At 42.9% G+C, this 23,256-nt stretch overlaps 1 protein-coding gene across 2 annotated transcripts in view; it reads left to right on the forward strand.

Annotated features, from left to right (window-relative positions):
* Positions 1–22,486, forward strand: part of RHBDL3 (rhomboid like 3) — a 531,476-nt gene extending 508,990 nt beyond the window's left edge. For both annotated transcript variants that reach the window (XM_085617225.1, XM_085617226.1), the window contains 2 exons: positions 12,909–12,969; positions 16,574–22,486. In XM_085617225.1, the coding sequence (XP_085473351.1) occupies positions 12,909–12,969; positions 16,574–16,845 (333 nt within the window). In that variant the 3' untranslated portion in view covers positions 16,846–22,486. The remainder of the gene's footprint in view (positions 1–12,908; positions 12,970–16,573) is intronic.
* The last annotated feature ends 770 nt before the right edge of the window (positions 22,487–23,256 follow it).

A 23,256-nucleotide genomic window follows, 5' to 3' on the forward strand; every position in this document is an offset into this window, starting at 1 on the left:
AGGTCGAGGACTACCGGTCTGCCGAAGGCAGAACCGGAAGTCGGAAGAATTAATGTTTCCTAGAGTGGCTATTTAGCCCGCCTCTCTTTTTGCTTCTCCTCCATTGGCTGGCTTCCTAAACGGAGGCCTGCCATTGGAGGAGAGAGCCGTCCCTCCAAATAGGCTCTGTCTTTTTCAGATTCGGGGGCGTGTTCCTTGCTGTTCTTTCCACTTTTTAGCCACGCCCTTTTAGAACGGCAGGAACACGCCCCCGAATCCGAAAAAGTTTCGAAGTTTCCATCCGCCATTTTTTTTGCTATCGTTTGGCCGGCCGTGAGGATCTTCTTGCTGTTGTGCGTCGAGGACATGAGGTAATGCCTTTTCTCCTTTCCTCTCCTCGCCGTTTAAAATGATTCTATGTTTGTATTTCTTGATGGATATTAAGCGACAATGACGCATCCTGAGTTGCATAATAAACAATAAAGCATTGGGCCGCCTGAAAAGGGACATTCATTATCCCGTGTAGCCCTCCCTCTTTCTTTGTCAAATGCTGGCATTATGCTTTTCGTACAAGACAAGGGTCATTGAACAAACTAAAGCAATGCGAGGGAATAATATTATTCATATAATCAAAGTTGATTGTAAAACATAATCCTCCGCCATAAAATGTAGTGCCACGAAAAGCGGCCCGGGAGCCTCGAAGCACGTGTATTCCTGTGGTCACGATTTTTTTTTGGCACAATGAGTCGGGTAGTAGTTGATGAAAAACAATACATTTTTAAATGATTCTCGAGAAAATGTCTACTTAAAGGATCAGAGAAGATAATATTTGGATAATGCAGGTACCCCCCCCCCCCCCCAACCAGCCACCGTTTTGCTTATAGGATGTGGCGCCGGAGGGGGTAGTCCTTCCTTTTGGGGTGCAGCCGCAGCACTTCCGCATGTTTTCTGTATTTACCACAAACGCCACCCTCTTTCGCAGTAGAATAGGAGTAACGGGATTGGAAAAAGCACCTTCACGTGTCGTCTGTCCGGCTTTGTTGAGCAGTGCACCCTTCACCCCCACGCTCATTACTAATTGAAGGAGCACGAGTGTTGGTCACAGCCTAGGTCGACCTAGGAAACTACACGCGCTGCACCCCCTGTTAGAGATGAAAACATCTCGGATGAGAGAACACAGAGGCCCGCCCGACTTTACCCAGGATTTAAATCTGAGGATCATTCTGGTGTTTATAGAACTCAGGAATCGCACATGACATGCTATGACAGAGATTGCAAATATAGCCACTTGGACAGATTCTTTGGCGGGCAGACTGCCGGGTGGATGCAGGGATTGGCGGGGAAAGAAATAAAAAAATCGGTAGATTTGTAGTCTGATTCTTAGACGGTTAATATATTCATAGGTTCTTAAAAGTGACAGCTGAAAATAGTTGGTTGTATGGACAGAAATACATAGATTGGAGTGCATAAATACACGTAGAGAGGCATAACTAGAAAATAATACATAAATAGATAAATGGAGTAGATAGAGGTATTGTATTGCAACATTTATATAGCGCTTACTATCGCTATATGGGGCGCGAAGCGCTTGCTACATTATACTTACCTAGACAGGCATACATAGATAGTGCACATATAAATGTAGATAGTCCTAAGTAGTAAATAGATGGATACATAGTTGAATACATGGATAGATAGTCCTAGGTAGATGGGTATAATAGACAGACGAATAGAATGGAGTGCATTGATGCTTGTAGATAGGCATACACAATGGCTAAAGAGAGTGGGGTGCACAGAATCATGTACAGACAAACGTAGGTAGGCATACATGGATAGATAAATAAAGCGAAGTGCATAGATACATGCAGACACACGTGGAAAGGTATACATAGATGTATACATAGTTGAATAAATGGGTTGATAGTCGTAGGCAGATGGGTATAACTGACAGACGAATAGAATGGAGTGCATTGATGCTTTTAGGTAGTTATAAGTAGATAGGCATAAACAATGACTAAATAGAGTCGAGTGCACAGAATCATGTATAGCCAAACGTAAATGGGCATACATAGATAAATCGAGTGAAGTGCATAGATATATGTAGACACACGTAGATAAGTATACATGGATGGATAAATAGACTGGAGTGCACAGATATATATAGAAAGATATCGATATATGGACGAACAGATACACGTAGAAAGATCTAAACATATGGATAAATACAGTGGATTGTGCAGATTATACACGTAGAACGATATAAAATATGTGGATGAATACAGTGGAGTGCATAGATGAAGACAGACATGTGGATAAGCATAAATGGATAAATAGATTGGAGTGCACAGATTCATTTAGATAGACAAATGTAAATAGGCATAAATAGATAGATAAATGGAGTGAAGTGCATAGATATATGTAGACATACGTGGATAGGTATGGATGGATACATTGAGTGGAATGCATAGATATATGTAGAAATATATAAATGTATGAAGACTAGAGAGATTACATAGAAGTAGATGGAAGTTTATGTATATGCATAAATAGATGAATAAATAGAGTGGAGTGCGCACGTAGACAGATATATATGGGTGAATAGAGCGGAGTGCATAGATGTAGATACACTTTTTGTGGATAGGCATAAATAGATGACAGACAGACCTCAATCACTCTCTATCTCTCTACCTCACTCTTTCTATCTCACTAACTCACTTTCACTCTCTCTTTCACTACCTCTCTCTATCTCACTACATCACAACATCACTCTATGCTTATATATCACTACCTCACAACATCCCTCTCCCTCACTACCTCACTCTTTCACTACCTCACTCTATCTCACTACCTCACTCTCTATCTACCTCACTCTCTCTCACTACCTCACTCTCTATTTCAATACCTCACTCTCTCTCTCTATCTCACAACCTCACTCTCTCTCTGCTAATGCAATAGGTATCACATATGCAAAAAAAAGCTAATGCCAATAGAAATGACAATGCCATTTATTTAGGGATACAAAAATGATTAAAAAAATAATGAGCAATACCAATAGCTCTACCTATAATATTGCCGAGACCATTGCATTGTAAATGCTTGTTACAATTTCCCCACCCTTTTCCAGAAACTACTACTCTCCCCTGTCGACGTATTGCAACCTGATCTGTATGTACTTACCTTTAGGTTTCTAACTGCACATGCGTTGTAACTCTCACCTTATATAAACATCTGTCCTCGCTCGTACAACCTGCATGACCCCCCCACACACACTCCGACCTTATCTAAAGCGCTCCACAGCCTTCTGCGGCTAGGCCTGTAGTATATAAATACTCCAATCTACTAAATAAAAAAATGTAGCCTAACCCCCTTATATTGAACAATTGAGAATTTGACCCTTGAAAATTCCATTTTACCAGTTCCAAGTTATTTCTACTGCACCCGGCTGCAGCATATGAATTTTTGGACTTTGTAGCCAAAAAACAAGAAAAAATGTGATTTGATTGGTAGTCAATTGCATAAATTATAGTGATAGTCTTTTGCCAAACGCAAGATTGTGCTTTAGAGTAACTTTGCAGATGTCTAGCCAATGCTAGCCTTACGTTAAATGCAGAAACGTGTGATATGAATTGACTATCAACATATTTTCTCAAAAGAAGAAATGCAGTCAGACCCTAAAAAAGTTTCTTCTTTGACATGTGCTACACACTCAAAGAGATGTGCCCGAACTACACTTATTCTTGGGAATGGTTATTGCTCACAATGTATCAAAACTCATGCCACCATGAGTGTTGTCAGTGTGCAAACTAACTAAACAGGAAAATTGGTCAAGTGAAATGAAAACTGTGAGAAGGCCTTTAAGAAAAAAAAAGGACACATCTTCTGCAATACATTTGATATATTCTGATCCCACACTTTGCACAGAACTTTTGGAAGGTGCTAGTCCGGTGGGTTCAGTTGCGATTCTAGTACAATATACACCAGGAAGAGAAATGCCCAGGTATGTGATGTCTCATGCCAGCCAAAGTTTGACTGAGGTGGAGAACAAATATTTGAAGCTTGTTTCCGGTCCAGGGAAGACATGGCTTGGCATTTCGGGCTGGACTGTTCCCATGAGGCACAGGGTCAGACTGATTTGCATATGGCCATGTCTGAACTGGGGTGGCAGAGTGTGCTAAAGAACGGTGATGGATTAAACTCAGATCAGTTGACTGGGGGTGAGTGCTTGCAATGTTCAACACTCCGTCCATCATTTCCTTTGGTTTTTGCTTTGTTCGCCATAAGCTGGCAGGGTATGCTCAGACGTGAGTCCCTTGCTCACTTTGCCACTGGATTCAAGTAAGCCTGGATGAAGACGGCTGAAATGCCAGAGACCGGTCCTAGGAAGCTTGTTTCTGGTCCAGGGAAGACATGGCTTGGCAGTTCGGGCTGGACTGTTCCCATGAGGCACAGGGTCAGACTGATTTGCATATGGCCATGTCTGAACTGGGGTGGCAGAGTGGGCTAAAGAACGGTGATGGATTAAACCCAGATCAGTTGACTGGGGGTGAGTGCTTGCAATGTTCAACACTCCGTCCATCATTTCCTTTGGTTTTTGCTTGGAACAAATATTTGCAGCATGATAAACAAAGTGAAGTGGTGGTCTGAGCATTGCGAACATTATTATACCTTGTAGGGGAAACCATTTGTAAAAGTGACTGACTGCTAAATTTGGTAACCCAAAATCAAAAATGTCACTGTGTACATAGAAATGCTGAATGAGATTGATGGATTATGGCATCCGTTTAAAATGGAACAAATTCTTGGACAAAGTAAAAAATTCTGTTGCTGAAAAAATATCTGTTTCTTTGTCAAAACTATGATCCCAGAAGGAATCTCAGAAGAGGAATTAATAGAAGTAACAATGACAGATTACACAGTTCTTGATGAACAGATGGCGGCATGTAAGCGATGCAAGGTATTTCCAGCCAGGTGTGAAAAGGAAAGAAATTCTTGTTTCAAAAACTTACTGGAATAATTAACTATTGCGTCATCAGGTATTTTGTTATGGGGAACAAATTTAGTTCCCTATGCTCTGCAAAGATATGTGATTGGCATTGCACATGAAAACCATAGATAAGTAACCGCAACAAATAAACTTTACGTGAGAAAGTGTGGTTTCTAAGGCTGGGTAGCAAAATCGAGGAGATTGTGCGAGCTTGTCATCTGTGTCCAAGCACAGTAAAAGGGTTATTTCCAGAAGAAATGAAGATGTCTGAATAGCCTGATGCGGTCTGGTCCACGCTGGCTGCAGATTTTTATGGTCCTTTGGTTTCTCCATTGTATTTATTTGCAGTTACTGAGGAGTACTCACAAATCCCATTAGTAAAGCAGGTGTCTTCTGCCTCATCCTGTTACACTTCCTCTTCTGGATGATATCTTCTCAACATGGGAAGTATCAAACTTTTTAAGAACAATGATCTGCCTTTAATCGATATGAGTTCAAAAAGTTTTTAAACTACATGGGAGTAATTCAGAGGAAGATGACGCTGGCGAGGCCACTAGCCAAATGTGTAATAGGGAAACTAATGGCTACTGTCAAAAGAACAATGCAAGCAGCAAAACTGACTTGAGTAACTGCGAATCAAGTATTGATTGTTAAATATTACGAGATTGTAGAAATACTCCAATTGGATCAACATAGTAATGTCCTTCAGAACTTATGGTTGAACTCATTTGGCGCACATGGCTGTGAAGCCCCCAGTGAACCGTGCAGTAATTGCAGAACGACACAAATTAGTAAAAGGAAAAAAAAATATGCAGATAAACAAAAACATACTCAAACACAGACATCAAGTGAGAGACTAGCCACTGATTAAACGATGGCAAATAAAGATTTCTGAAATCACATTTCATCCTGTATTTTTAAGAGTGACACATTTTAGAGGTCCGATGGTTATTCCTCAAATTGAAAAAAGGTCAATACCCATAAAAGCTTCAAGAAGTTTAGTCTAGCTGCGAAGTAAGAAGACAACATTGATCTGGTTGCTATTTCAGAGGATGTTGTGCGAGGAAGCTGTCTCCTGCGTTTCCTGTTATATTTAATGACTACAGGTGATGTGTCTGTTCCAGTCACTTTGAGCATTATACAATGGCAACCCGACGCCCCTGGGCTTAGTCGCAGCAGTGTCATCGGGGCGGTGGAGGCAGGAAAGGGAAATACTGGTGCTCAAGGAGTAACCTACATTTCATCTGCAGTAGTCTCGCATCCTATCAAGGCCTTTGCTGTGTCATTAACTCGTCCAATGTTCTCTCATGTTCTGACTCCTGGAGCCAAACCATTCCCCCTGGTTCTGCTCTGTGTCCGCTCTTGCTGGCTTGCCTGCCTCTATGCGATCGCAGCTACGACATACTTGAACTCACACGGTGCCACAGTGTGACGCACGATATATGCCCCCATCACAAGGTCTCCTGGCGAGGAGCCGATATCACACCGTGGCAAGGAAAACGAGCTGAAAACCACTGTGAATAGTGGTTTTCCAGCTCATTTTCTGAGGCTTTGAACTGACGACATCCGTTAAGAGTTGTGAAAACACCCCAGGAGCAGGGCCGGACTTAGAAGAGAGACCGGCACTGGCAAACTGCTTGGCCGGCCCCCCTGGGGGGGCTGAGGGGGTGCAACCGAGCTGTTTGCAAGGGCCGGTTTCGGACGATTTTGTTCCAGGGGGCTGTTATTGCCTGTCCCCGGTAGTAAACAACAGCTACCCAGGGGCCCAAAACCAGCCCCCACCCTAGCAGCCCACCGGGAAAATGCCCAGTGCCCGCTGCAGCCAATCCGACCCTGCCCAGGACATCGGCACCAGCTGCAGCAAGCTTTTTCTTTTTATGAGAGGAGAGGGTTTGGAGGCGGGTGGGGTTCAAAAGTCCCTCTTAGGTACTTCTCAGCACGAGGAAGCGCCCCCTCCACACACGGTGATATTGTTTTTCAAGCTGGCAGGTATGCTACCACAAGGTCATTTACGGTAAATCCACACCTTGCCGTGGAATTTGATATTCTTTCTGTACTCTTTCACCGTTCCCAATACTTGCACATTCGCTCTGAGTATTCGATGTTGGCCTGGACTCGCTGCCTTATTTCCGCTTATTTGTGCTCGTGAATTGGTGTTATTGTGTGCTTATTTAGGCAGAAGGTCATAAAATACGTTTAAGCCGTTCTATCTTTTGTGAACCTCTGCCCTGCTAAAATCGTCACTGTGGATCTACTGCCCTCTAGTGTTTCCTCCAGCACGTGTTCCAAAGTCACCGTTTCGTACAAAAAATGTGCAGTCCAAAAACTCTCTTTGTGAGTATTGCGTTATTAAAATATATCACGTAAATGTTTCCTTGACATCTGAATTAGTGAGAAGCTATCAGTAGAAAATTTCAAAATCTGACAATATGCATCTCTAGCGTCGAGCTGGCCTATATGACAACCCGGCAGTGCCCGGAGGGCTGGTGTCGCAGTGTGTGGGCCGGTTTTTAGCAGTTTGTGGATCGGTTTTCTGACCATATGGCCTGTTTTTTTTACAGTTGATTCCCCTGATATTACCACAAACCTTCCATGCGGAAAGCACAAATACATGCAGTCGCCCATAATTTACAAAGTACTCGCGGGGCATGTTTTTACTATCTGAAAACTGGGCTGATTTGCACGTGTGGGGCACTTTTGGAGCTATCTGGTTTGCTAACAGGGGCCACATTTATTTTGGTTCCCCGGGCATATTTTTTTTTTATCATAGTCCGATGCTGTGAATTTCCTAATTTTTAGTAATCAAAAAATTCAGCTGGGGGCCTGGCAAAGGTCCGTCCTTACCCTCGTTTAATTAGTATTCACCTATGTTTATCGTCTATAACCCCTTACATTTGGGGCATATTGTTAAAGAATTAACTGTATGGTTAACAATAACGTACGCAGAAGATATACAAGTAAGGGGCATATTATCAAGAACGGCGTTAAAAATTATTGCCGGTTTAGCGGCAGAAAACTGCGGCGATAATGGGCTTGATAATGTGCACTTGAGAATTCCAATAGAAGTTCATGTTCTGGTGTCAATCTGGTACAAAAGGAGGTGGTGATGGACGGAGCATCAGAACCAATCAAACACTCACACCCAGTCAACAGATCTGGGTTTAATCCATCACCGTCAGCATTCCGTCCATCATTTGTTTGTTGTAACGCTTTTCGCCCTAAGTGGGATGGGTATTCCCAGACGTGGGACCCGTGCTCACTACGCCACTGGAGTCAAGCTATTCTGGCTGATGACGGCTGATAGCCAGAAACCGGTCCTAGGATGCTTGATTCCGGTCCAGGGAAGACATGGCTTGGTAGTTCGGGCTGGACTGTTCCCATGAGGCACAGGGTCAAGACTGATTTGCATATGGCCATGTCTGAACTGGGGTGGTGTAGTGGGCAAAAGAACGATGGATTTAACCCAGATCTCTTGACTGGGGGAGAATGTATGCATTGTCAGCATTCCGTCCATCATTTGTTTGTTGTAACGCTGGTGTCAATCTGGGCTTCTATTGGAATTCTCAAGGGCATATTATCAAGCCCATTATCGCCGCTTTAGCGGCAGTTTTCTGCCGCTAAACTGGCGATAATTTTAACGCCGTCCTTGATAATATGCCCCAAAATACTGATCGGAAAGGTTGGCAACATTTTTAATTCTGAGTAACCCAGCATTCAAATTCCCGGTACTTGTTCCTTTCCGCATCTTGTGCGTCGCTGTGCGCCTGCCACTGAATATTGTTTTCCTTCTGAGAGCCTGCCGCGGCAGTGGAGTCCCTCGTGTTTTATGTGAGTAATACGTTTTCCGGATCAATACCGTTCAGTGATTAAGCTCTTAAAGTCAGTCTGTGTTGCAGCATCGGTGCTCTGTAGGAGAATATATATGTCCCGCGCGAGCCAGCTCTCCCGAGAGTGTTAACCTCTTATAAAAGGTCAAGGACATATTAATGAACTCGGAAAACAGATCCCATTTACAATCACTTAAATGATTAAAAGCTAAACATTTATTACAGTGCAATGAATTCCGCCCTTTACTGACTACCAAGGGGACTATCACATCCGTAGGGCCCAGATGCAGTTTTTCTAGTGACTTTTAACCATATATATATTTACTGGGGTCTTTACGAAGCTTTGCTGTATTACCAGGACCGGAGCAGAGCGGCTAGCTAGGAAAACATTATCAATATGGTTGATTTTGATTCACCTTTGACATTTTATTTGGAATTGTTTTCACTCTCCAAAGATTTGTACTGGAATAGTATCTCCTTGCCGAAGTCATGCCTTATTAGGTTGAATCCTACCAGACAGCACAGCACTGACAGGAACGTCTTAGCGACATTCTGAAAGATGACCTAAGAATGCTTTCTGCCCATTGCTTACCATTGACTTTGTGGTTTGTAACTCGCTTTTGCTTCTTTTCTATTTGCTGCCTTTATTTGCTTTAGGCTGTCCAGCATGTCTTTGTCTCCCTTGTGAAGCATAGCCTGCTTACTCTATTCTTCCATGAGTGATCACTTTCTGTAAATAGGCCTTCACATTTTGTTCTTATCTTGTCATATTTGCTGTGCATTCAAAGACAGAGGTCAAATGTCAGGCTCTGTCTTCTTAGGGAGCTTGGTGTTTACTTTTCTTTCTCTGAGTTCAAAGTGAGATGATTTATCTGACAATCTGGGAGTGTGAAAGGAAAGGCTTTTTTCCAGCACACAACAAAATGTAAATGTCTGTAAATTAACTGTGCAAATATTTCAGAATATATCATATTAGCAAAGTACAAACGAAGCACATTTTTTTCTAATTCTGAAGTGTGCTGGAAACAGATATTTTAATACAATCAAATCAATATATTAGGTAATGCCATTTTCACAAGTTATCCTTTGTGCAATGAAAGGTTTTATCAGTAAAACTGTATGTCTGTGCAAATATAATGGTCATTTCAATTGAAAATTTGTTCTCTGTAATGGCAGTGCACTACTACACCATGGATACTCCACTCAACGCTGCTTCACTCCGTGACACTCTGTGCCACTCCACTCCGCAACACTCTACACCACTCTACTCTGCGCCATTCAGTGCCATTCTATTCCACTCTATGCCAATCTGCACCACTCCACTGTATGCCATATCACTCTATGGCACTCAACGCTATGCCACTCCACATCGCACTACTCTACTCTACTCCACGTCACGCTACTCTTCTGCACTCTTTGCCACTCCACACCATGACACTCCATTCTACCGAGTCTACTGTAAGCCACTCTACTCTGACACTCCACTCTACGACACTTTACGACACTGTACTTCACTCTACACTACATTACTCCACTCTGTGCCGCTCTACTTCACTCCACTCTACTCAACTCTACTCCACCCTACTCTACTCCACAACACTCAACTCTAATCCACGACATTCTGCTCCACTCTACGATATTCGTCTCCACTCTTCGACACTCCTCTCCTTTTTGTGCCACTTTACAACCCTCCACTCTATGCCACTGCATGATGCTCTACTCCACTTCATGACACTCCAATCTACAACACTCTACTCCACGCCACTCTCCTCTACACCACTCATTTTTAGCCATGCTGCACAGCAGCCACTCTGGTGTACAACATGGCTAAAACTCATTGGCAAAGACAATAGCTGTTGCATAGGCAAGACCTATTAGCTTTGCCAGCGCTTATTTTTGTGTTTGTCTGGGGGTTGTTCCATGGTTGCATGTTTCTTCAGATAGTTAGAAACAGAGAGAGTGGGAGTGTGTGTGGATGGGAAAAGGTGTAGTGCAGCGGCCTGGGCGGCTAACTCCGGAACCCGGGGGCTCACGGTTCGATAGCTGGCAGCAGATTAGATCAGCACCTTGTGACTCTGGACAATAGCTCGCTTAATCTTCCCGACGGCCCCCAGCGCCGGGACACCTCTCCGGAGGTAGCTGTGCGCTTTACAAATGCTGGTATTTCATGATTTCATTTCATGTGGGTGAGAGAGAGAGAGAGATATGGCCACAGTCATGGTGGAATCATAGTAGCATTTTCGTTAAACTTGTACAATGTGCCCTTTGTTACGTGCTAGGAGCATCGTGGAGCCCAACAGGATGCCTTTTTCATGCCTACTTTAATCGGTTCAGGCTTCAGATAAGGATCATTCTCCGTCCAATAAAAGCAAAACATAAATAAACAAAGACCATACAGCGTCTTTTTGAGCTCCAGGCATACATTTGTGAGTGTGGCTTTCTGCAAAAGACCATGCAAAGCTGGCTTGTTCTTGGGTGAGTCCCAGAGGCTGGGCCATTTGTGACGAGCGGAAAGGTATACATGTTCACCCTGATGAGGAAAGAGGAATAACTCCTTTATACATGCATGTGCACCAAAATGAATACCGCAACATTCCAGTGTGATCTTAGTCAACAAGCTGTAATTAAGGGAAACAAAAGTTTATTTTAGGGACTCTGGCAAAGAAAAGTGGTACAGGTGAATGAGAATGTGTTATAGGTGGATGAGATTACAGGTGGAATTTGGCAACTCCCATCGGAGCTCCTGAAGACTGCTCTGCAGACAAATGGTAGGTGGGCTCAAAGGACGAGAGAAATTAATTACTGGTTAATTACTGGTTAGCTGTTAGGCTTGAAACTTACATCTATCATGGGACAAGCACCGTAGAATTAGTTTGCATTCAAATTTCTCTCCCCCCCCCCCCAAGTTTATTAGTAGCTTGCTTTCCTGTGTTTCTGCTGGACTGAAGACCTCAATATAAGAACCTGTATGTGATGGGGGAAGAGGTTTTGAAACATGTAACTGGGACAACCCTTAGCAATACATTTAGTTTTCAGATGAATACTACATCTCCATCCCTATAACTTAAGATCAAGTCAAGGGGCCCCTTCGGGAAACTAGCATAGAGGCGCGTCGAAGCCCAGGGCTGCCACCTCAAAGTGCTGTACCAGAACTGACTAGACACTAGACATTGGCACCACATGCCTTGACTCATGGCGGGTATTCAACTGGGAATGGTGGCACAGCCAAAAATACACTGTCTGAAACTTTACCAAGAAAGACAAATGCACCTTACTAAGTTCAGTGAAGGAAAGTGCAAATTTGCCAGATACTGTCCTGTCATCCCAAATGTCACCTGTTCCCACTCAGAACAATGTCATCAATTTCATGATCAACAGAAATTTTCCCTGCAAGATCAGTCAGATAAACTCAGCTGTGGAACCCAAGTTAGATATCATCCCATATCAACTTGTTACCACTAGAGTGAAATTTCCTTAGTAAAGCTAAACATCTGAGAACCTCTTGTAAGAAGCCCCCCGCACAGACCCTGCAGCTGCATAACCTTATTCAGTCTCTAAGAAGACTTCTTCCACTGAGAGATTTCATTTGACTACAAGCCGTCTTCATAGAGGGTTCCAGTTGAGCTGAATTGACATTGTGAAACTTGCTTCAGACATTGCATGGGGCCTTCTGAGCGGTTTGAGGTCCAGACCTTATAAGTCTAAAAGTAACAGCCATCCTGTCAAGGTTCAATTGAGGTTGTTCAGGGCAGTGAAACTCTGAACCCGGAACAGATGGTTCTCAAAAGTGACTTTCTACTGATTAGGACTCGCATTTCTCTAAAGTGAATGGTTAAACTTCACCAGCGGCCACTGTCCACAGTTGCCATTTATGTCACTACCGTAGAGGAGCATTGAATCGCCCCAACGCCACATTGGGAGTAAAAATCCTATCTCAGCTGTTGTTAAACTCCATCTTGTGGACACACGTTTTCTGATTTCTTGTGTGTTGAATGTATGGTACTAAGTCAGATCATTATGTATTATACATTCACACCGCAGTGTGTTGTAATCGGACGTTTGTACAAATTAACAAATATGTGCCTTACCTGTTCCTTCTTCTCCCTTCTTTTCCACAGAATTGGTCCGGAATGAAGTGCCAATTCAAGCTGCTGCGCATGGCCGCCGCCCTCATTTGTAGTGAGTATTAAGCTTCTCTGAACACTGCAGTTTTGGAGTATGCATAGATGGGAAAAGGCACAAGGGCATTCAAGGTCAACTTTCTTGCAGTGTCACAACTTTGGACAGGGTTCAGAAGTAATCTATAGAAAGATAAAAGTAAGTTTTAAAGGTGGCAGTCATGTGCATATGAAGGAGCAGCACTTTACTCCTGCCTCTTAGTAAGATGGTCAGAACAACCTGTAAACAGACCTTCTGAAGGTAAATGTCAATACCATAGCACAAAGTTTCGTCATACCTGTAAAGAATGCATCCCATCTGGTCTGAAAAATATTGTCAGAGGTTCCAAGTGCCCCTTTTACAATAACCTCTAAACATTACTTGTTCCAAAGCATGGTTGCCCAGACTGCAAACAGTATATTGTGATTAATTCTCTTATACCCGGGCCTCAGCGGCTGGCCTCTTGAATGTATTGTTCTGTGGGGTACTCGCCCAACTCCTTATATAGCATTACAGGATATTTACAATCCACTCAAGTCTTGCAAAGGTGCAAGCACATGGGAAGCCTCGGAGAAGGATCTGATGTCCAAAGCAGAATGTTAGCTAAGGATGCATATACGGTGCTCATGTGATAAACCTTAAGACACAGACACGGTTGTTGCTGTAGAACTTTTCAAAGGATTTTGAAAAGTCGAGTATGTGAAAGTAGAAACTGCAACATGATCGCCAGGGAGTTTGAGAGAATAAATCTGTTCGAATCTATATAGAGTTCTGAAGACTGTACAAACAAGCTGCTTCTGTGATTTAGGAGCTATGAAGAGTACGACTTAGAGCATGGTATGACAAACATCTAGCAGCTCTAACTTATGTACAATCATGGCAGAAGAAAAAATGCAGGTCATGTCGATCAAGAAGTCCACCTCTTCCAATACTTGCAGAGACAAGACCTCTCTGTCACTACAAAGGAAGAGGCCTCCTTTCTTCGCCACAGACCAAAGTTTCCTTCTTCACTGCTGAGACTATAGCCCTGTTCCTCATTGCAAAGTTGACGAGTCTCCTTTCGAGGCAGGATCCATCCATTCGAGACTGTGGAGACAAGTTCCTACCTTCCACCGTGCATAGATTAGACTCTTTTTTTCTTAAAGAACAAATTAGACCTCCCCCTCTGCAAAGACCAAAGCCCCTGTCCTCACTGTAGAGAAAAGCACCCAGCTTCACCGATGCAAGGACCAAAAGCTTCTTTTTTCAGTTAAGACATAAGTGCCCCTTTTGACACTGCAAAATACAGAGCCCCATTGCCTCTCTACAGAGACCAGTGTTCCATTTAATCACGGCAGAGACCAGAGACACCTTTCCTCACCAAAGCAACCAAAGGCACGACCCACATACTTCCTAGACCAGAGCCAGGTATTTTAAATCCAGGGACCAGGCTGGAGAGAAGTCCTGCTATTAAATGCAAAGGGTCAGCTCAGAGTCTGAGCCTGTTTCATGTGGCAGACAGCAGCAGAACCTGAGTTCTTCTTGACTGGCCTCATTACACCCCTACCCTCATTTTGTTGATTTCAAAAGACATGATGAGTTTAGGAGTTAGTGGAATTAGATGAGATTCAAATTCAAAACTTATAAAATTAATATGTTTGAAGGAACGGGTTTTCATGAATAAATTCGTAATGCTTTGCTAACTAAAAACAATTGGTCCAATAAATTAAACATTTCCAGCCAGGAAAAAGTTATGTTGGTGTCTTTTTTTGTGTTCCCTTCTGTTTATCACTCTTCATCACCTTGTGGTGCTCTGTGCAGTGTTTGCCTTAGGTACGTCTGACACTCATGAGACTAAAGCATTCCCCTATCCATAGTTGTTCACCAGTTGTTTTCTCCCCCAACAACTAGCCTCTCTCTATTATTTATCTTTGTTGTTACTTTAAATCGGGAGCAATACCCACACTTTATCTCTCTCTATGGCTACTTTATACCTCTGGCTGCTCATCTTTTTTATTGTGTCTAAACAGTTTCTCTGGTTTCAACCTTATTCTTAATAAAAATAGACAAACCCAATATATATCAATGCAATTTTCTCGCAAATTCCTTTCTAATGTTTGCTTTTTAAACTTATCGTTCCAAAGTTTTTATTTTTCCCACTTTTTCATTTTGAATCTTATCTCCTGTTGCGCACTGGGCTGTATGTAGGAGGTAGAGACAAAAGTTGACAACAGTGAAATGTGTCTTTCTTTCTCTGTCCTGATGCCAGTGCAGCGAGGAACGAATGGGGCGTCTAGGAAGGCTGAGGGTGATAAGACAACCAGATTCATCCTTCTCCTCTAACTTCATCATGGTTTTTAGACAACCAGAGTCATCCTTCTCCTCTAACTTCATCGTGGTTTTTAGACAACCAGAGTCATCCTTCTCCTCTAACTTCATCATGGGTTTTAGACAACCAGAGTCATCCTTCTCCTCTAACTTCATCATGGTTTTTAGACACCAGATTCATCGTTCTCCTCTAACTTCATCATGGGTTTTAGACAACCAGATTCATCCTTCTCCTCTAACTTCATCATGGTTTTTAGACAACCAGATTCATCCTTCTACTCTAACTTCATCATGGGTTTTAGACAACCAGAGTCATCCTTCTCCTCTAACTTCATCATGGTTTTTAGACAACCAGATTCATCCTTCTCCTCTAACTTCATCATGGTTTTTAGACAACCAGAGTCATCCTTCTCCTCTAACTTCATCATGGTTTTTAGACAACCAGAGTCATCCTTCTCCTCTAATTTCATCGTGGTTTAGACAACCAGATTTATCCTTTAGACAACCATATTCATCCTTCTCTTACTTCATCCTGGTTTAGACAACCAGAGTCATCCTTCTCCTCTAACTTCATCATGGTTTCTTGATACAGATGAAATCACTCCCCTCAACTTAGCATTTCTATTTTTCAATTTCAGCTGTTCACATTTCATTTTATATTCCTCTGTATCAGTCCTTCTTAAATATTGCTGACAACATTTTCACATAAGAATAAAATGATCCAAAATGATTTTTTAACTTAGTTCCTCTCCCCTTGCACTTTTCTCCTGCCACACTATTTCTAGGTATAATGTGCCGCAGCAGGAAAAACCATTTGCCTCTCTCCTGGGTCCTTCAATAGTCAAAGCCAATTAAAGATTGCGGGAAAATCGAGAAAATTCAGTGCAGCGCAAACAACGGTCATAAAGCGCACACACCTACACTATGTCTAGTGGTGGGGATGCCTGCCATGGTGGTGGGATGGCCTCAAGTTGCAAGGGCAGTCTAGGGCATCACAGTTGCAACACATCGCACCCCCAAAAAACACCTCTTATTGGAAGAGTAGTCACTTCAACAGAGCAGTGTAGTGATAGATCTATGTGTGGGTCGCGGTAAACATCCTTCGATGTTTGCCCCGTGCTATACATCGAGAGGATGGGAGTGCAGTGAGGACATTTCAGCTTCACACTGAAGGTGTACAACAGCAGTGCAGAGACTCCAGGGGCCCAAGATCACCTTTGCTGCAATCTGCAGACTTTGCCTCCTAAGAAACAGCTCTGAGGCACTGCTGAAGTGAAATGCAGTTCCTTGTTTTGACCTCCTTTTGTTTTTCTTGCAGTGAGCTTTGAATTTGGAAGAGCGGTGTGGCTAAGATTCCACCCATCGGCGTACCCTCCATGCCCATACCCGAGCTTTGTGGCTCACCTGGGCGGTGTGCTGGTGGGCATCACATTGGGCGTGGTCATCCTGAGGAACTATGAGCAGCGCCTGCAAGACCAGTCCCTCTGGTGGATCTTCAGCTCAAGCTACATATTCTTTATTCTGTTTGCCATTTTCTGGAATGTTTTTGCCTACAGTCTGCTGGACCTGAAGCTGCCTCCGCCACCCTAGGAGCCCAGAAGCAAGACGTCTGAATGTGGAAAGGTTCATCTATTATCTACACACAAAAACTTTGGAATAAGCTATTATTTTCTATGAAATATCCCATGAATCAGCTAAAAAGATTATGCACAAGTTATGAAAAGAATGCACAATCTATCTCTTAAACTATGCGAAAATGGATGCTGAAGACCCCAGCCTGACTCAGCCATCCAGCCTGGAGACATTTTGCTCACAAACCACAGATGCATCACCAGCCCATGACGGGATGTGCAGTCTCATCCCCGACTGCTGACTTTATTTTGGTATTAAAAAATATGTATTTTCTGATGAACAGGACCAAGGAAAATCTTATCCAACAAGCAAAAAACACTCAGATTTAGTAAGCAGAATGCTCACAATTCAGCAGTGCCAACTTGATGGTGTAACTATGTTAGTGTTTGACCAAATATTTATTTTGTCAGATTCCTGTCGAATTCCTGCAATCAATGGAGTACAATGGAAAGATTCGATCCAAGAAGAAAAACAATGACTTCCCCTTTACATGACTCCACAGCACTAACTCGCGGATATTCTTGGATATTTGCCTCTGTACCATGTGACGATGCCCAGTTCGGAATTGGTCTAGCTAGTTGGGACCCGAGTAGATCCGTTGGGTGCCCAGAATAAGTTTGTCGAGAGCCTTGAGCTGCTTCTAAGTGTGGTATAACTATTCACTTTCCCCAGCCATGTGCCCCTTGCACCGGTCCCGTATATGCCACACCACATACCAGTTCACTTGTCAAGGGAGGATGTAGAAGTCCTTCTCTGGGTCTATCAATGATGCTTCCCAGAAGCTGTTGGGTGGCTAGACATGGACGTGACGAACAGGGGCGTACTGCTGGGTGAAACCGCTCTTAAAGCTGCATCTGCTGCCCTCGTTGTGCATCCTTCATTGGCATCTGATCATCTTCTCTGTCTGTAGCAGGCAGTACTGTAGCCCTTGGGAGGAGCCACCTGACACTGGTAATAACATCTAGTAATTTGTAACTAGATTAATGTGCCAGATAGAGGAATTCTAACCTACTGGAATACTGGCAGGTTATCTGTCTTTCTTTGGTGGCAGGGAAACTACCAGTTCACCAGTGGTTCTGCCTTTGGTGTCAGATCACGCTTAGTAAGCTAAGAGAATCATAAAATGCCGTTTACATCTCTTACACACTAGAAGAACCAGAGAACTAAGTGATGTACAGCAGCAGAAAGGCTACGCTGTGGCCTACATCGCAACCACATTCACTCGCTGCCCGCAGGTACAGGCGAGGGGCAAAGAACTCCTGCAGACCATCTCCGTGATGTGCAACCACCCCATTGTTGCCAAGGAGAGTAGGTCACCAAAAAACTCCTGTATCACTTTTCTTATTTCTCACCTTATTACACTCAGTGGGATGCACAATACACATTGCAGCATAAGTGGCGGGGGGCGGGGGGCGGGATGTGTTGACACTGGACATGGATCAACCTTCGAGGCTTTCACTCTTTCCAAGGATTAACAAGTTTTACATATACAGCTATAGATTTCATTGTTCGTCAATCAGACTTGAGCCTTGTTTTATCTACCTCAGGAGGAGGAAAGGCTGAGCCCACCTAGGCTGACCCATAGATCTCGCCGCTGGTGGCACAGCGGGCCAAGTGACCACCCAGCCCAGTTCAAACCCAATCTCCAGCGCCCAACACAGGACTCAGGCTGCAAGGACACCCAGTACGCGTTGCTAGCTTGAAAGTGATGGAGCAAGATCATCTGCACGGACGTATTTCAAAAGTGTTTATTTTTAAATCCTAAATTATACTTATAAGTTATTCTGAAAACTTTTCCTAGTTCAACTCTATGTATTAAGACCTGGAGCAATACAGTGCTGAGAGCCGGACTGTTGACCGCAACAGAAGTACAGACTGAATGTGCACATCACCAGCTGCGAAAAGAAGCACAGACTACAACTTAAGCAATAAAGACTGTAGACTGGTCTTTATATGTGTGATAAGGACCAGCAAAGCACCCAAAGCACAGCTGGTCATGGTGGGCAGAGTGCCAGCCCTTCCTTCATCAATGCAGGATGCCCAGGGTGATTTTTCTACTGGTATTACATCATTTTGTTGATTTCAACAGCACCTGTGCAGTGGCGCTCACCCGCTATGGAGTGCCTTATGGTTCACCGTCAACTATAGCAAGATATTTCAATAGCCTCTAAGAAACCATAATATGTCGCAACATAACATTGCCTCATCAGCCAGGGGTCTGTCTGTCTCTGGACATCTTTGCTTAACTGGCTCTTCATTTTACTCCAAACGACCACTTTTCACCTGCTACAGGCCACACCAGTGACACCCTTCTGCCAATGTGAATGACAGCCTGTCGTCCTCAATCATGCTTTGATATAGATATCCCGTAACAAGAGAAAGTTTCAGGGTAAATTCAAAGTTTTCACCATTTCAAAATAGTTCAAATGGCACTTTTTCCTCCCCACCCTCATAATCATGGAAATGATCATAACTGGAAGAGGCTCCTCCTGGGCAGGGTGGACTGCCAGAGAATGTAACCTTCGTGTTTATAAATATTGTTTACATTCAAAAAAAATGTATATATTATTTTGCACAATAATTTCCGCCTAATACTAGGTGGGGAGACCGATGAAAGGCGGGCTGTCCTACAGGGGTTAAGAGGATATTTCTCAACAAGGGTGAAAAGGCCATGGAAGAGTTAGTCACATGTCAGGCTGTCTCTGCAGACCCTGTAGGGCTGGACAGAGATTGACATGTGATTAGCTTGTCCATAGCCGTAGGAGCAATTCAGAGGCCCTAGTCTATTGAGAACTCTTGCAAATTCGGTGCTGCATCAGTCTGCCTCTGAGCCATCCTTCCTTTTCCTAAATATTCCCACAAAGCGGGGCTATCACCCCATTCGACAGGTCTCTGTGCCTTCTTTGAAGAATTCTGAAAACTTTGAATGGTATCATGGCTTTCATCCCTATAGGTCCTGCGGAATAAAATAGCTTTTCAAAGGTTTTAAGTGACATTTCATTTCTAAAATATGTTATCAAATTACATCTAAATGTGAGGAAGATTACGTCCAAAAATATAGCTGGATCCATGCCAGATTTTCAAAAAATCCACATATGAGAAATGTACATACAGTTAATGGAAATGGAAATCCTTATACATGATCAGTGTTATTTTAAAATCTGCATAAATCCAGCCATCGTGACCTACGTTTGGCACCCCTGTGTTTGGAAATGAAGTTGGTTATAGGGAAGATAGAAGCGGTACTGCACATGGCACTGGTGCTAATTCAATTGATAAAGGTGTTTGGCATGAACAATATTTATGATTTTGGTTACTACTTTCATTCCACACTACATGAATAAGTAAACAGGAAAATGTCCTCTTAATAGTCAGTTGCACAAACAAATACAGATGTTCTTATTCCTAATGGACTTCATGGAATTACCCTGTAGTGGGCAAACCCCTCTTTTAGTATTCTCCTACAACAGTAGCGTGAATCACACTATAGCATGCAGCAATAACATGGTGCAGATCTGCAGAATTTAAGAATATATATTTCCAAAATTGTTGCCTATTCTTCATTGATGCCCTAATGTAAGAAAAGCATTTCCTAAGCCGTAACCTCTATGGTGATAGCGTTGAGGAGTACATCTAAGGAACCTTCAGATGTGTTTTGTAATACGAGACACAGTATAACTTACACACTTTTTTATCACCCCATGTCAACTAATACAATAAATTGCGATATTGGGGAATTGCGATATCTACCTATACCTCTACACAATATCAAATTGCTCACTTGTTGCAACACTCCTCCCCCAGCCTTTATCAACTTATCCAGCCTGGCAGCCTTTTGCTGTTCTCTGATCAAGGGGTTCCCTTCCAGGGCTCCCGGCTTTCTTTTATCTACTTCCCACGATGCTCAGTGGCCATTCGGTACGTCGAGGACCCCACGTGGAGCGGAAGAGGCTGCCACCTCGTAGCAGCCGGGCCACGGCTGTCATCAATGAGAAACACAAGTTGGCCAACGTTTAAAGTTCAAGAAGGGTGTTCTTTTACTGAAAATGCTTTCAGCTTTTCAAAGTGGTCCATCCATCTTTTTATATTTCAAAATGCCAAAAAATAATTTCTCTTTAGTGCCGCAGAGTAATTATCTTTTATTGGCGCAGTGTGATTTGCTCAACTAGTACAAACAAGCTAATTGTGCTCCTGGGCCATGTGCTGGGGTGCTGGCGGCCCATTCCCAGCTTTACATGGAGTCCACCAAATCATGGGTCATTGCATTGTTAAAGGTAAGTAACATAAATAAGGTAAGGGTAGATTCATTAAGGTACAGAGTAAGAGCATCTTCATTAAATACATTTAAAAAAAGAGAGGCGGGGTCCTCCCTCCACTGCCCAGAAAGATGTAAGGTACCACGATGCAGTGGTGGCAGTGGACTTCCCCCACAATGTGGTATCACTCCATGCAGTGACCTGTACCACATTTTATGTGGTCAGATTAGAGGAAGAGTTGGTGATTGCTTCCTGTATGTTTAATAAACCTTCATAATGCAGTACACTCCACCAGTGACCTCCCCCAAGGATATCGTAAAAAAAGAAGTAAAGGGAAGTAAAGGAAGGTGGGTGGAGATTGACACCTTGAGGTACGGAGCGAGGACAGGCCCAATCTAAATATAAACCTTAAGGTAGAGGGGCATAGAGGAGTTGAGCTTTACTCATTCACTTGCACAGTGAATGTACATGTCTTTACTAATGGAAGCACCTTACTTATATCCTTCTAAACACACATGACATCTACTATGCTGGTGTGTCACATCACTGTGCGGGGTTGAATGCGGGGCATAGGCTGTATGTTTACTGTATTTGTACGCTTCCTAAAAATGTCTTAAAACTAAGCAAGAAATCTCTGAAAAGCACTTCATGGCGATCAGTGGTGACCGAAACGTAGTACCACATTTTGTTTGGGTTTATTCCTAAATTTGCCCTATGCAGCATTCCACCATTGTAAAGTGATTCATGTGTGTCAAGCTTTTTTAAGACAATATGGTGCCCTCGCCCAGAAAGTCACAACACGTTCAGCCAATGGAGCACAGCCCTCTGACCAAAACCAAAAACTATAACCTTTCGACCTCTTACCTGATCCAGTAAATTTTAGCAGATAAAACGTTTTTCCCACAAGTAGGATAATTGCCTGTTGTGTTTGTGCCGAATTCAGCAACATTTCCCCTAAAGTAATACTCAAAACACCTGCATTGACCCGCTCATCCAGAGTAAACATAACCGAAGTGATACATTAAACAATATTCTTTGCAAACTCAGCACTGAAAGCTCTTTGGGTTCATGGCCTCTAACAACCAACACTGACTCCGCGTGTCCCTTCCAAGGGCTAACCGAACAGAAACTTAGTTGAAATTAACAAAATGCTTGTTTTGGACTATTTTTGTATCTCTGTACATTTTATATATTTTTTTGTTGTAAGAAATATTATTTGAACATGAATGCCATTGAAATGTGTTTTGTAAATCCATTTGATTGATTTTGTATTATATATTCAATGCGAACATGAGAACTTAAAGAATGTATGTATTTTAAATAAACAGAGTGCCTGTTCAAGAACCACCCTCTTTTTTTTAAATTATAAGATTCTGTTCTTACTCGCTTATATCACTAAAAAGGTTATTACAAACATTCTCCAAGGTAATGTACTATAATTTCTCAGATATCTTTGCAGTAACATGCCTGTACACGAGACCTCATTGCTGTAAATTTTATTATATATTAGTTGGAGTTTATTCAGCCCAGACTACACTTGTAATCAGGGGTAAGGAGTCAGGGAGTTCACAATCTGCAAATATAATTAGAAGTGGACTGGTCTATACAGAATCTGTAAGACCACGACAGTTGATGCCTCTTAAACCTAAGAGCCGAAGGGTGTCTATAAGAGGATGTGCAAACAAAGGTCATGAATAGACTCCATGTGCCTTCACGAGCTCCTCTTCTTTTCTGTTTGGGGAAAGGAGATGGCGGTCAGGAGATTTACAAGGGAAGACCCGTGGAGACTCAGGCCATTTTGCTCCACGTTAACGACCACCCCGTGCAAGAAATGCCGCAGAGGATCATTATTTTGGGAAACAAAAGAAAAACTAGGGTTGAACAGTTAGCCCTCTGAGGACATGTGGTGGTTTATTTTGGAAAATTAGTTGATAAACTCTTGAAAACTAAAGTAAGCCCATTTTGGAAGATCTGTTCTTGAGCCATCCCAGAAGCAAAACTGACTCGAAGCCGGCATGGCTGCCATTAGCTTAATAACAGCTGTACTGTCCCTCAATATCCATGACATCTAGTAAAGACTTCATCCCAGACTTCAGGATCAAACACAAGAGAA

Source organism: Triturus cristatus, chromosome 7, assembly GCF_964204655.1.
Source record: "Triturus cristatus chromosome 7, aTriCri1.1, whole genome shotgun sequence".
Taxonomy (NCBI): Eukaryota; Metazoa; Chordata; class Amphibia; order Caudata; family Salamandridae; genus Triturus; species Triturus cristatus.